Below are 12,917 nucleotides of genomic sequence, written 5' to 3'. Positions count from 1 at the left end.
AAACATTTCATTTTGCAAGGTTATGAAAATTGCAGTAAAAGCTCGTTCAAATGAAAGGTTCTCGTAAAAACACGACTGTACTTAAAGGCTCCATAGGACGAGCAGAGGAAAGAGATTAAAGGATCCTAAGTATAGAAATAATTACCTGAGGTCAACTCTTCACTGCCTGAGTGTGTGACGCTTGTAAAATGTGCGACGAGAAGAAGAAGAAGAAGAGAGCGGGACAGGTGTAGAAGAAGAAGGAGAGAGAGAGAGAGGGGGGAGGGAGGGAGAGAGAGGGAAAGAAAGAGAGAGAGAGAGCTGTCATCACTGTGTGTGATGAGAGAGTGTTTGGTTTGCAGGACTGTTATTACTCTGCCCTCCATCATTTTCACTTCATCACTGCAGAACAGACAGAGACGAGAGGACAGGCTGGCAGACAGGAGGACAACGCATTAGTGTGTGTCTGTAGTGTGTGTGTGTGTGTGTGTCTACAGTGTGAGTTGATGCCAAAGTTTGTCGACCTGCTAAAAGCTAAATTTGACGAATTCTAAAAGCAAGAGACATTCACACCTTCTGCATAGACATCCTGTGTGTTTCTGTGTGTGCGTCTGTGTGTGCGTCTGTGTGTGTGTGTCTGGCTGTGTGTGTGTGTGCGCTCCATTCTCTCCAGGTTCAGTCTTTTACAAACTGGAGTCCCACAAACACACTGTACACTCCTGCGTCTCGTTGCCATGTCTTCATTTCCTCTGGTCTGACCCAGATTCACTCCGGCCTGTCTGCACTGTGCGTGTGTGTTTGTGTGTGTAGTGTAGCAAAGTTGTGTATCTGTCATTGTGTGTGTGAGTGTGAGCTATCAGCACCCGACGTGGAGAAACCATAGAGGAGCAGATAGATTTCTCTGGTAGACTGGGAACAGCATCAGCGGACGTCTTGAGACCGCGTGTCCGGATCGAATCCGTCAGGCGAAGGAAACTCGGCTCGGTGGCGCCCGCGACCGACCGATAACCGAGAACTTTATCTCCCAGAATCCTTAGCGCTCAATATTTCAAACACACGCACTGTTTTTCAATATTTTTTAAATTTTCATCTTGACGAGATAATGAGTTTAACAATCTTGCGTGAGGATGCTGCACTCTGGCGACCCCAAGTGGCCAAAAGAGGAAAATGCTGAGAAGGTGACAGAGTTCATTAACCAGAAGTCCTGTCACGTTACTTCAGTGACAAAAGTTAGTGACTTAAAATCTACATTTCACTTATTTCGTTTCGCTTTGTTTGTTCTTCCTACTTTTTTGAACAATCGTGTTTCTATATCGGGTGTTTGGAAAATCCGACAAATCCGCACCATATATTTAAATAATGCGATTTTTACTTTTATTGTAGTATAGCAGGAAATATATGAGAAATAGAAACAAAAGACATTAACTTAAAGTTTACGTGAATTAACCCCCAAGAAACAGAGAAACAAACACAAATTTGTATTTTTGCAAAGCTAGTTTTCTTCCGATATAGTTTGTTCAAAAAAGATTCGTAGGACATGTTCAGAGCCGTGAGAACATTACCGTGAGTAATAATTCTGATTGAAGCTTCCTACGTTAATATTTTCTGCGTAAATCCTTTATCTTTTTAATGAAGGTAGGCATCAAAACGCATGTGTGATTTAGATTCGGTATACACAAAAGTCTGCACCATGTAGTTCCTGACTCCATGGACGTGTGTGTTTGTGTGTGTCTGTGTGTGCGTGTGTGTGTGTGTGTAGCGCTCCTGCTTGGCACCGTCACCTCCGACAGCTTCAGCTTCTAATGGGAGCCGACAGGTCTTTGGCAGAGCGACTGTTGAACTATTTCTAACTGCAGATCGCTTTAAAATGGACCCGTCGCACAAAAACCTGCTGCTGCCGTGTGTGTGGAGGTAAAAATATACTGTACGTGTGTATACACACACACATGTAGGGTGAAAGTGTGTGTTTACGTAGGGAATCTGGAGGAGATTTTATGTTAAGGGAGACGAGGAGAGCGAGTGAAAGCAAAAAGAGGTAAACACACGAATAATGAAACGTGAACAAGGCGCTCGAGAAAAAAAAGGGATTTTTTTTGGCACTTTCTTTCAAATTCTGTGTCCAAAGAAATCCGATGCAGCTACAGTTGCCTCGTGCGTCTCGACACAAAGACACACACACACACTCCCACAAGTCCCCTGTGTTTGGATATTATAGATTTGTAATCACATATCGGTTGTTTCTTGTTGCGATTAACCTTCAGAAAATTATTATTATCGTCAAAATCTGTTGAGCTGTGTGGACAGTTTAGTCCCACGCCTCTCGTAGCGTCGCTTTCCAGCTGTTTGCAATGAATGAAAAGCTGCTCGGCAACACAACAGACGCAGGAACAAAGGAGCTACACAACCCGAAGTGTCCGTCAGGTCCTGGTGGAGACCAAACCCGGAGCTAAAACACAGCAAATACTGGGCTTATTATATTATCCGGGGCTCAGAGGCATGACTTTAAATCAATGATCATGATGCTGGATGTGTAAATAAGCAGCTGTCGGCCAATACAAATGAATGATGATATGTCAGTGATGTTTTCCGTCGCCCCCAAGTGGCCAAAAAGAGTCAAACAGACAAAGAAGGTGGATTTTTGACTTTTCACTAAACTGAATTGTCTCCATCCATTGTCTTGGTGTTTCAACTGATCAACAGTCAGTCTTTTGCTCGACTGAGAAGAAACTCAACGAGCGTGACTGATGTGTCTTGAAGTTCTGCTGTGAAGTGAAGTCCGTAGTTTGTTCTTTATCAAAACCATTTTGGATTGAAAACCAAACTCAACTCTCGTTTCATTTCTTGAACTTTAATCAGAGGCTGTTTGACACGTTCATTAACTTTTCCCTCAGAGCAGACGACTCGTCTCCGCAGCAGACGAGCGACCACGAGCTGAGACATGAAACAGCATCTGGTGGCTGCAGCTCTGTATCTCTGCCTCTCTCCTGTTTCTCATTTCTTTCTCCTGCGACAACTGAAATCAACTTTGGGTCGAGGTCTTGATTTAATCTGAGGAGGCCTCCACAGCTGGTTTGGTCCACAACTTCTGATTTTTCTCAGTTCAGTCTGAACCAAAACAACGGGTGGGAAAGGTTCCTCGGACCAGGAGACCAGGGTTCTGGGTCTGGATCAAACTGAACCATGGTTCTGTTGGTTTGCAGTGAAAACACTTTGTTGGATAGTTTGGACTTTTGGACCAATCACAGGAAGTCGAGACAGAATTAAACAAGAGAAGAAGAAGCAGCTGCAGTCGTCACCTCAGACGAGATAACGTTTGAATCACGAGGACGTTCATTTGAAGTAGTGTGAACTACTGTAGTACTGTGGAGTACTGTGGAGTACTGTGGAGTACTACTGTACTGTGGAGTACTGCGTCTGAAGGTGCTGATGCTGCTAGTAACACCACCATGATGTTACCATGGCAACCAAATGAAGCGTTTCATTCATTTTCAACACCTCTTGTGTTTGTCAGACAGAATTCTTTAGTCCCTAATTGATGAACCAATCAGAGCTCCTCCTCCTCCTGCTGCTGGTGTCTTCACTCAGCTCGTGGGGACATTTGTTCCTCATAAGCACAGACTTTTACCCCCCCCCCCCCCCCCCCCCCCCCCCCTCGGTTGCATTCCTGGAACGCGTCTCTCGCGGTGTCAGATGGAACGGAGGAGAGGAGCAGCGCGAGTTCAAGCTCCGCACGCGGCCGACGTGCCTCTGCTCGTCAGGATCCAGCTTCACCTCCTCCTCCCACCTTTCCCCTCCCCCTCGACCCCACCCCCATCCCTCCCCCTTTCTCTCTCTCCCTCTCTCTCTCTCTTCTCTCGTGTGTCCTCCAGCCTCCTGGTCCTCTCTGCTCCTCAGTCCGAGCTGCTCAGGAGCTGCAGCCACTTTCCTCCCTCAGCTGATACAACTCTCCTTCACACCTCCTCCTGCACGAGAGAGACCAGTGACCTCCTCCTGCACGAGAGAGACCAGTGACCTCCTCCTGCACGAGAGAGACCAGTGACCTCCTTCCTCCTCCTGCACGAGAGAGACCATTGACCTCCTTCCTCCTCCTGCACGAGAGAGACCATTGACCTCCTCCTGCACGAGAGAGACCAGTGACCTCCTCCTGCACGAGAGAGACCAGTGACCTCCTCCTGCACGAGAGAGACCAGTGACCTCCTCCTGCACGAGAGAGACCAGTGACCTCCTCCTGCACGAGAGAGACCAGTGACCTCCTCCTGCACGAGAGAGACCAGTGACCTCCTTCCTCCTCCTGCACGAGAGAGACCAGTGACCTTCATCCTCCTCCTGCACGAGAGAGAACAGTGACCTCCTCCTGCACGAGAGAGACCATTGACCTCCTCCTGCACGAGAGAGACCATTGACCTCCTCCTGCACGAGAGAGACCAGTGACCTCCTCCTGCACGAGAGAGACCAGTGAACTTCATCCTCCTCCTGCACGAGAGAGACCATTGACCTCCTCCTGCAGGAGAGAGACCAGTGACCTCCTCCTGCACGAGAGAGACCAGTGACCTCCTCCTGCACGAGAGAGACCAGTGACCTCCTTCCTCCTCCTGCAGGAGAGAGACCAGTGACCTCCTCCTGCACGAGAGAGACCAGTGACCTCCTCCTGCAGGAGAGAGACCAGTGACCTCCTCCTGCAGGAGAGAGACCAGTGACCTCCTCCTGCAGGGGAGAGACCAGTGACCTCCTTCCTCCTCCTGCAGGAGAGAGACCAGTGACCTCCTCCTGCAGGAGAGAGACCAGTGACCTCCTTCCTCCTCCTGCACGAGAGAGACCAGTGACCTCCTCCTGCACGAGAGAGACCAGTGACCTCCTTCCTCCTCCTGCAGGAGAGAGACCAGTGACCTCCTTCTGCACGAGAGAGACCAGTGACCTCCTCCTGCAGGAGAGAGACCAGTGACCTCCTCCTGCAGGAGAGAGACCAGTGACCTCCTTCCTCCTCCTGCAGGAGAGAGACCAGTGACCTCCTCCTGCAGGAGAGAGACCAGTGACCTCCTCCTGCAGGAGAGAGACCAGTGACCTCCTTCCTCCTCCTGCAGGAGAGAGACCAGTGACCTCCTCCTGCAGGAGAGAGACCAGTGACCTCCTCCTGCACGAGAGAGACCAGTGACCTCCTTCCTCCTCCTGCAGGAGAGAGACCAGTGACCTCTTCCTGCACAAGAGACACCAGTGACCTCCTTCCTCCTCCTGCACGAGAGAGACCAGTGACCTTCATCCTCCTCCTGCACGAGAGAGACCAGTGACCTCCTTCTGCAGGAGAGAGACCAGTGACCTCCTTCCTCCTCCTGCCCGAGAGAGACCAGTGACCTCCTCCCTCCTCCTGCACGAGAGAGACCAGTGACCTCCTTCTGCAGGAGAGAGACCAGTGACCTCCTTCCTCCTCCTGCAGGAGAGAGACCAGTGACCTCCTTACTCCTCCTGCAGGAGAGAGACCAGTGACCTCCTCCTCCTCCTGCACGAGAGAGACCAGTGACCTCCTTCCTCCTCGTGGATCAGGAGCGAGCGATGGATCAGTTCCACAGGTTTTGGCTCAAAAGTGAAGCATCTCACGAATAAATGATTAATATCCCTTCATACAAAACAAGTTACTCATCGTGTCACAGGATACTCCCGCTTCATTCTGAAAGCGCCTGTCAGTCAACAGCCCGGGGGGGGGGGGGGAATCGTGTTATTGAATTATTTGTGAGACGCGCAGCGCTGGGTGCGTGTTTGCAGGACGCAGCCAAGAAGAAGCCGCAGGGAGAGAAGCTGAGGAAGAGGGTGAAGATGAGGAGAAGCAGGAGGAAGGTGAAGATGAGGAGAAGCAGGAGGAGAAGCGAGAGGAAGAGGAGGAAGATGAGGAGAATCCGAGTTGTGCACTTTACCCTCAACTTAACCCTTCACGTCTTTACGCACGAACCCTCGCGTCTGTGCGTAAAGTTCATCCAAAGCCCAGGAGCAAGAGGCGCGTCCGTGTGGTTCCTCTGAGCTGGTTCTATGTTCTCCTCAGAGGAACCCGCCGCCACCCAGTGCCCCCAGTATCAGATATGACAGATATGACAGATATGACAGATACCAGATATCACTCTATCAGCCTGACTGCAGCTCGACCCCGCCGTGGAGAGAAAGGGAAAGAGAAGTGATCTGATCGCCTGATGCAGCCACAGTGAGAGAATCTGGAGAGATTGGGACGCGCTAAACTAATCAAAAGTGAAGGGAAAGTCTTTGATAAACGCGTGTGTGTGTGTGTGTGCGTATGTGTGTGCGTGTGTGTGTCCGTGGCGCGGACTGGAGCCACCACAGACGCGCAAAGTGAGGATGAGCCATAACTTCACTAAAGTTCTAAAGAACAGCGAACATCTTGTGATATGAGCAGATTGAACTTTGCGCATCATGACTTTTTATTTGTCCAAATCCACAAAAGGCATAAAAGATAAATGTTTAGAAGGTGTTTAGTTTGTGAAGCGGAGGGATAACGATCAGAATATGTGGGGAAAATGTGTAAAAAGTTTCATATTAATAGTTAAAACACTCTCTCGGTGTCAATATCAATATTATCTCTATGTGCCATTGCGCACCAGCTCCTCAGAAACTTGACATTTCAGACGGAGTTCCGTTAAAGCAGCAAACACTGAGAAGCCACGAAGAAGAAATGAATGAACTCGGATTGTAAACGCCACAAAAAAGAAAGAATAAATCATAAAAAAAGCAAGTTTGGAAACCTAATAAATGAAAGAAGAGTATATCAGCCGCAGATAGAGTTCCAGTGTGACCCGGAGTGTGACCCGGAGTCCGGTCCCTTACCTGCAGGAGCCAGTGGCAGGTCTCTCCGATGAAGGGGAAGCCCATGGATCCCTTCGGCATGGGCAGCTTGCAGCTCTTGTCCCTTGTGGCCGTCCACCGGAGCTGCCACAGCTGCTGCGACACGGCGAGGAGCAGAGCCATGGACACCAGGCAGGCGGCCAGGGTGGCCAGCGCCGACACGAGGTCGAAGCTGTCGAACAGCATCGTTGTGATGGAGAAGCTCTGGACTCACAAAGCTGCAGGAAAGGGTTTCTCTATTTCTGCAAAAAAGATCAGGATCCTGGGGACGCTTTCAAAAAAAAGGTTGGACGCGTAAAAGTTAGTTTTCTGTGCGTAAAAGCGCAGCGCAGCTCCAACGCGCTGTGGGAGTCACACGAAGCAGCAGCTGTGTGTGTTTCTCAGAATGAATGAACTGAGGAGTTTCTTCTCCTTCACACAAACTGGAGCTCCAGGTTTTTTAAACAAAACAGTCTCAAAAGTGGCGTTTCTGTGCGTAAAAGGCTGCAGAGGATCGAGCTGTGGATGAGCCACAGGTGAGCAGCGCGGCCCCGGAGCTGCAGGATCACACCTCAGCTGGAGTGGAGACACACAACCAGCGTGGAGAACACACAACCAGAGTGGAGAACACACAACCAGCGTGGAGAAACACAACCAGAGTGGAGGAACACAACCACTGGTTTTTAATGGTTTAAGGATCTGGAGTCTCTGGAGGCTCGGGTCTGTCCTGGGGTTTGGAATCTCATGTTTGGTCTCGGTTGTGGGTCAGGGACCTAAAGATGAAGAAGAAGAAGATGAAGAAGAAGAAGTCTGGAACCTGGAGACTCGGGTCAGACCCTCGAGGTGATGAAGGTCGAGTCCTGGAGCTGATGAGGACTAAAGTTTGTGAAAACTTCTCAAAGGGATGAAGTGGAACGACTTTCTTAGAGAGAGAAAGATTCAAAAGTGCACGAAAACTCTTCCAGGATTCGCGTCTCTCTCTCAAAACTCTCCCCAAAAAAAAAACAGCAAAATCAAAAGTTGACTTGAAGAAGTTTTAATCTCTGGAGGAAAGTCGAGGAGAAGTTGTTAGGATCCGTGCAGAGAGATGCTCAGGAGCTCCTTCTTCTTCTGCTTCTCTCACTTTCTGTCGTCCACTCTTTCCTCTGTGTACCTTTCTGTTTCTGAGCTGCTCTCTCTCTCTCCCTCTCTCTCTCTCTCTCTCTCTCTCTCTCTGCTGGCTGCCCATACACTCCAGTATGTGTGTGTGTGTGTGTGTGTGTGTGTGCGCGTCCAGCCAGAGGCACCAATGAGTGTTTATATAGTGCGGAGGCAACTGGAAGGCGAATAGGCGGCCAAGGGCTCCCGTCGCCCCCCCCCCCCCCCCCCAGCCCTCCCACCCCCCCACCCCACCTCACCCCAGCGTCGGCCGAGAGACTCCCCTCCCTCCTCCCTCCTCCCTCCATCCCCCCTCCTCTCCTTCCTCCCTCCATCCCTCCCCTCTGCTCCACCTCTTTCTTGCTCCTGGAGGAACCCCTCTCCTTTCTCCCTCCCTCTCCTCACCCTCTCCTCACCCTCCCCTCCCTCCTCTCCCTCCCTCCCTCCCTCCCTCCCTCCCTCCCTCCTCTCCCTTCTCTCTCTCTCCTCTCTCTCTCTCCTCTCAGGAGAAGGGGTGGTGGTGTAAAGTGAGGAGAGGAGGCTTGGAGCGTGCTGGAGCTGGCAGCGAGCCAGTGTGGAGAGAGAGAGAGAGAGAGGGTGTGTGTGTGTGTGAGAGAGTGTGTGTGTGTGTGTGTGTCTGTGTGCGTGTAGAGGAACACGGCTCGAAGTAACTTTTATGACTTCTGTCTACGTGCGCGCTCTTTAAACTAATCACCTGCAGACTAACTTCATAGAGACGTTAGAACCCAAATCAATCAATTAATCAATCAATTAATCAATCAATTAATCAATCAATTAATATCCCAACGAGTGAGCTACTAATGACGTGGGTCAATTCAACTCGCTCCTTCACACACAGTTTGGAGTTACACTTGTTTCACTTCTTTGATTCATTTGAATTAGTTTAATAAGTTATTTAATTATTTAATTTAATTTACGGTTTAGTCCTTTATCATCTCCACCTTTGCTCCACACACACTCTCTCTCTCTCTCTCTCTCTCTCTCTCTCTCTCTCTCTCTCTCTCTCTGTGTGTGTGTATTATATCTGATCTATAATCTGATGTCGCCCACATCTCCCACTGATGTCCCTTCATCATCACCATTACCCATCATGCACCTCTCTCATCTACCCATCAGTCACTCTGTCTGTTTTTTGCAGAAAACGATCAGATCAAATGAACTGAGTGGCTTCAATTAGGTCCTCTTATTGTGTTGTGGGTTTATTAGAGGCTGTTACGTAACACACACACACACACACACACACACACACACACACACAGCAAAGGAGTGTGAATGAAATCCTCACAGTAAAGTCAACTTCATTTATTTTCTCATTCATCTCTTCTTTTCTTCCTCTTTCGTCCATTTGTCTCTTTCCCTCCTTCCTCTCCTCCTCTCATCCCTTTATTCCCTCAAACCACAAACGAGAAGTCTCTCTCTCTCTCTCTTTTTTCTCCTCCTCTCCTCCTCAGTCTCACACTCGTTCTCTGACAGCGGCTCAATGCTGCCGCCTAGCGGAGGAGAATCACATGCCAGCCGGGCAGAGAGAGAGAGAGAGGGATGTTGAAAAGAAAGATAGAAAAGAGAGGATTGTTCTTGTGAGTCTTCAGTGATGAGACGAGTCCTATAAATGCTCAAGTTCAACGTTCTGTATTTTCTTATGATGGAAAACAGCAAGTGGACAAATTCAGTTAGAACATATTTTCACGCTTCTCGACTTTGTCTTCAAAAAATAATCAGGATCTGGATTTTTGGTGGAAACTCTAAGCGACGAAGACAAAAGACGACACGACTGAGGTTTTCAAAAGTGTCGCTTCATGTGTCTTTTATTGTGAAGGGGCAGGGCGATGACTGCTTCCTCAGTCGTCAGTTTGTAAAGTTCAGATGAGAATCACGTCTTCTTTTTAACTTTTATACAACAACCAGGATCGGCATTTTGTTTAGTTTAATTTTGTAAAAATATGTGCTCTATATTCTATTCTATTCTAATGTGAATCTTCCTCCACAATAGACAGAAAAACCATCTCACCTCTAGATCCATTCAGTTGCTGCTCCAGAGCTCTCAGCATAAAACCTGATCTTCCCCGTTTATGTAAAAACTTGAAAACTGGAAGTTAGAGATCTTTACAGTCACAGAAACCAGTTTCTAAATATGTCTCTAAATATAATTTTTCCTCCAGATCCAAATCAGTGTCGAAAGAAGTTTTGCGGAAATCCATGAAGTATTTTTAGCGTCATCCTGCCGACAAACAAACAGCTAAAAAGTCCCAAACTGACTCAAACATGTATATTATGAAAGTGTTTATATATTTGAGGTATGTGTGACCTCAGCAAACAAACAAGTGACTCATGGATTACAGTCCTGTGTGTAATGCAGTTCATGTAAATCCTCCAGAAAAACAACCTAAAGAACAATGTGTCCACAGACGTGTTTTTATGAACCTGACTCAGCGATTATGTAACGAAAAGTAGAGAAAGAGCAGCGGGTGAAAGTTCTGCTCGGCCTCAGAATCACAAACTCTGACGATAACGAATATATATTAATTCTTATATTCTTATATACTGTCTAACAATACCATTACCATCATATCATCAGTACTTTTACCATCATCTTGCCACTGCACCTTATCTACCTATTTTATTGTATTTTATCTTGTGCTTCTGTTTTTTTTTTGTTTTTTTTGTTTTTTTTACTCTTTCTACCTCAATATTTTTTATTCTATTGTATTGTATTTTATTGTATTCAAATATACCGGCTGCTATGACAACTTAATTTCCCTTCGGGGATGAATAAAGTACTCTATCTATCTATCTATCTATCTATCTATCTATCTATCTATCTATCTATCTATCTATCTATCTATCTATCTATCTATCTATCTATCTATCTATCTATCTATCTATCTATCTATCTATCTATCTAAACCTCATCGGGTCATAGACTCGTCTTTAATGTGTCACCGGATGCCGAACGCTTCTAAGTGACAGGAAGTGACGTCACAGCGTTTTCAAACCCGCGACACAGAAACTCACTGAAGGTGACGGAGGGGGCGTGTCAGCACCACGGACAGCGTCGCAGATAGAGCGTCTTCTTCTTCTTCTGAGGTTTTGACTTTAGGTCTCAAACTATTCCCATAAGAAACATGTTTGCCGATATATACAATAAACAATGCAGAAGAATGTGTACAAAAAAGTTACACAAAATTTATAGTATTACCTTTTTTTTGTATGTCCTCTACAGAGGGTGAATGGCAAAAATTAAAAGCAATGACCTTTGTTCTGTGAAAAACTGATTTTAAAATATTTGTAAACATGTCGAAATATAAATGATCCAACATATAAACACAACTTTGTGTATAAAGTGAGTTTATATCATCAGATGCTTTGATTGAGTGGACTTTCAAAAAGTTGTTTGAATTAAGAAGTGAGTCAGAGGATATTTAGTGAAGGAAAAGAGAAACGTCAGCGAGTAGATTTGAAGATGAAGCTGATTCACAAATGACCGTAACACACACACACACACACACACACACACACACACACACACACACACACACACAGACACACACACACAACCAAATCCTCCTCATCCACTCCATTACAAGGTCACGACCTCTTGTGTAATGTGTCAGACTTCAGCGTTTTCATCCGGTTATGTGCCGAAGTTAGATAATTACATCTGTGTGAGTGTGAGTCAGTGTGTGTGTGTGTGTGTGTGTGTGTGTGTGTGTGTCTCTGTGTCCCTTTGTATAAGCAAAGACGCCTTATCTTTACATTCCTCTGCTATGTCCATTTAAGCTTTTAACACAACCTAAACACACACACTCACACTTCCATACCTCCGTTTGCCTGAGTCCCGGAGACTCTGAGTGTGTGTGTCTGTGTGTGTGTGTCTGTGTGTGTCTGTGTGTGTGCGAACACGAGGTGATGCGTGTCAGTTTTGCTTGCCAACGTATTTTCAATTTCCTCCGACCCTGTGGTGACCTTTTACCACTGAGGTGTTTAGCTTAGGATTTAGAGCTTAGTGGGACAGAGGAAGTACTCACACACACACACACACACACACACACACACACACACACACACACAAACGCACACACACACACACGTCTTCATGAAGTCAGAAGACATTACTCTGACTTACATTAATTTCCTGGCGACTCACTCTAAACCATAACTACTACTTAACTATAAACTAACCCTTACACTTAACCTTAACCCCTTAACCTTCACTCTAATATATCAAATTATCATAAACCCTTAACTATCACCTTAACCTCATCCTTAACTTTAACTTTTACAGCCTAAATCTTATCACTAACCTTAATCTAAACCCTTAACCTCACTTGTTAACCTCACCCTTAACTTTAACCCTACTCTTAGCCTTACCTTTCAAATACCTCTACACCTTTAATTTGTATTTATTCTGATTCATTAAATGTGATAAAGTTCCACAGGTTTTTAATTTGGCTCGTGGTTCATCCTCCCACCAAGAATTGTAGAAATCTGCTGAGTCGTGTTTGTGCTCCTCAGTGATTCACATCCACTGATACAAACACATTCTTCTGAACTGAGACTTTTGCGTCACCGGCCGGTTGTTTGCATCTTTTTTTAGATCTGCGGCTTCTCCGCAACAGAATCGGGAATTACTGAAAGAGGCGTCCTGTGCGATCGCTCCGTGCCGGAGGGGGCGTGATTATCTCTGGACCGACGGAGAACAAGCCATTTACAAATTAGGACGGCTTTGAGGAGAGCTTGGCGGTTGTTCGGTGGGTTCAGGCCAGAATGTGTTGGATAATCTCATCAACCTTGACAGACCAGAGGTGGGAGAAGTTCATCGATCCTTCGCTTCAACTGGTTCTACTGGGTTTGTTAACACAAAGTAGGAGAAAAGCCGACTGGTGGAGTCTGAAGACAACAAATCTGAAACTGTTAAAGTGTCTCACCGCTGCTCGTTTGCACTCGAGTCCAGAAGCTCA

At 46.8% G+C, this 12,917-nt stretch overlaps 1 protein-coding gene across 1 annotated transcript in view; it reads right to left on the bottom strand.

The window, feature by feature from the left end:
• Nucleotides 1-7,386, bottom strand: part of LOC132995979 (cytochrome P450 26B1) — a 32,160-nt gene extending 24,774 nt beyond the window's left edge. The window contains exon 1 of the mRNA XM_061066252.1: nt 6,805-7,386. Coding sequence (XP_060922235.1) covers nt 6,805-7,008 — 204 coding nt within the window. The 5' untranslated portion in view covers nt 7,009-7,386. The remainder of the gene's footprint in view (nt 1-6,804) is intronic.
• Between the last annotated feature and the right edge of the window lie 5,531 nt (nt 7,387-12,917).

This window comes from Limanda limanda, chromosome 22 (assembly GCF_963576545.1).
Source record: "Limanda limanda chromosome 22, fLimLim1.1, whole genome shotgun sequence".
Lineage (NCBI taxonomy): Eukaryota > Metazoa > Chordata > Actinopteri > Pleuronectiformes > Pleuronectidae > Limanda > Limanda limanda.
This window is presented reverse-complemented; position numbering and strand designations above follow the sequence as displayed.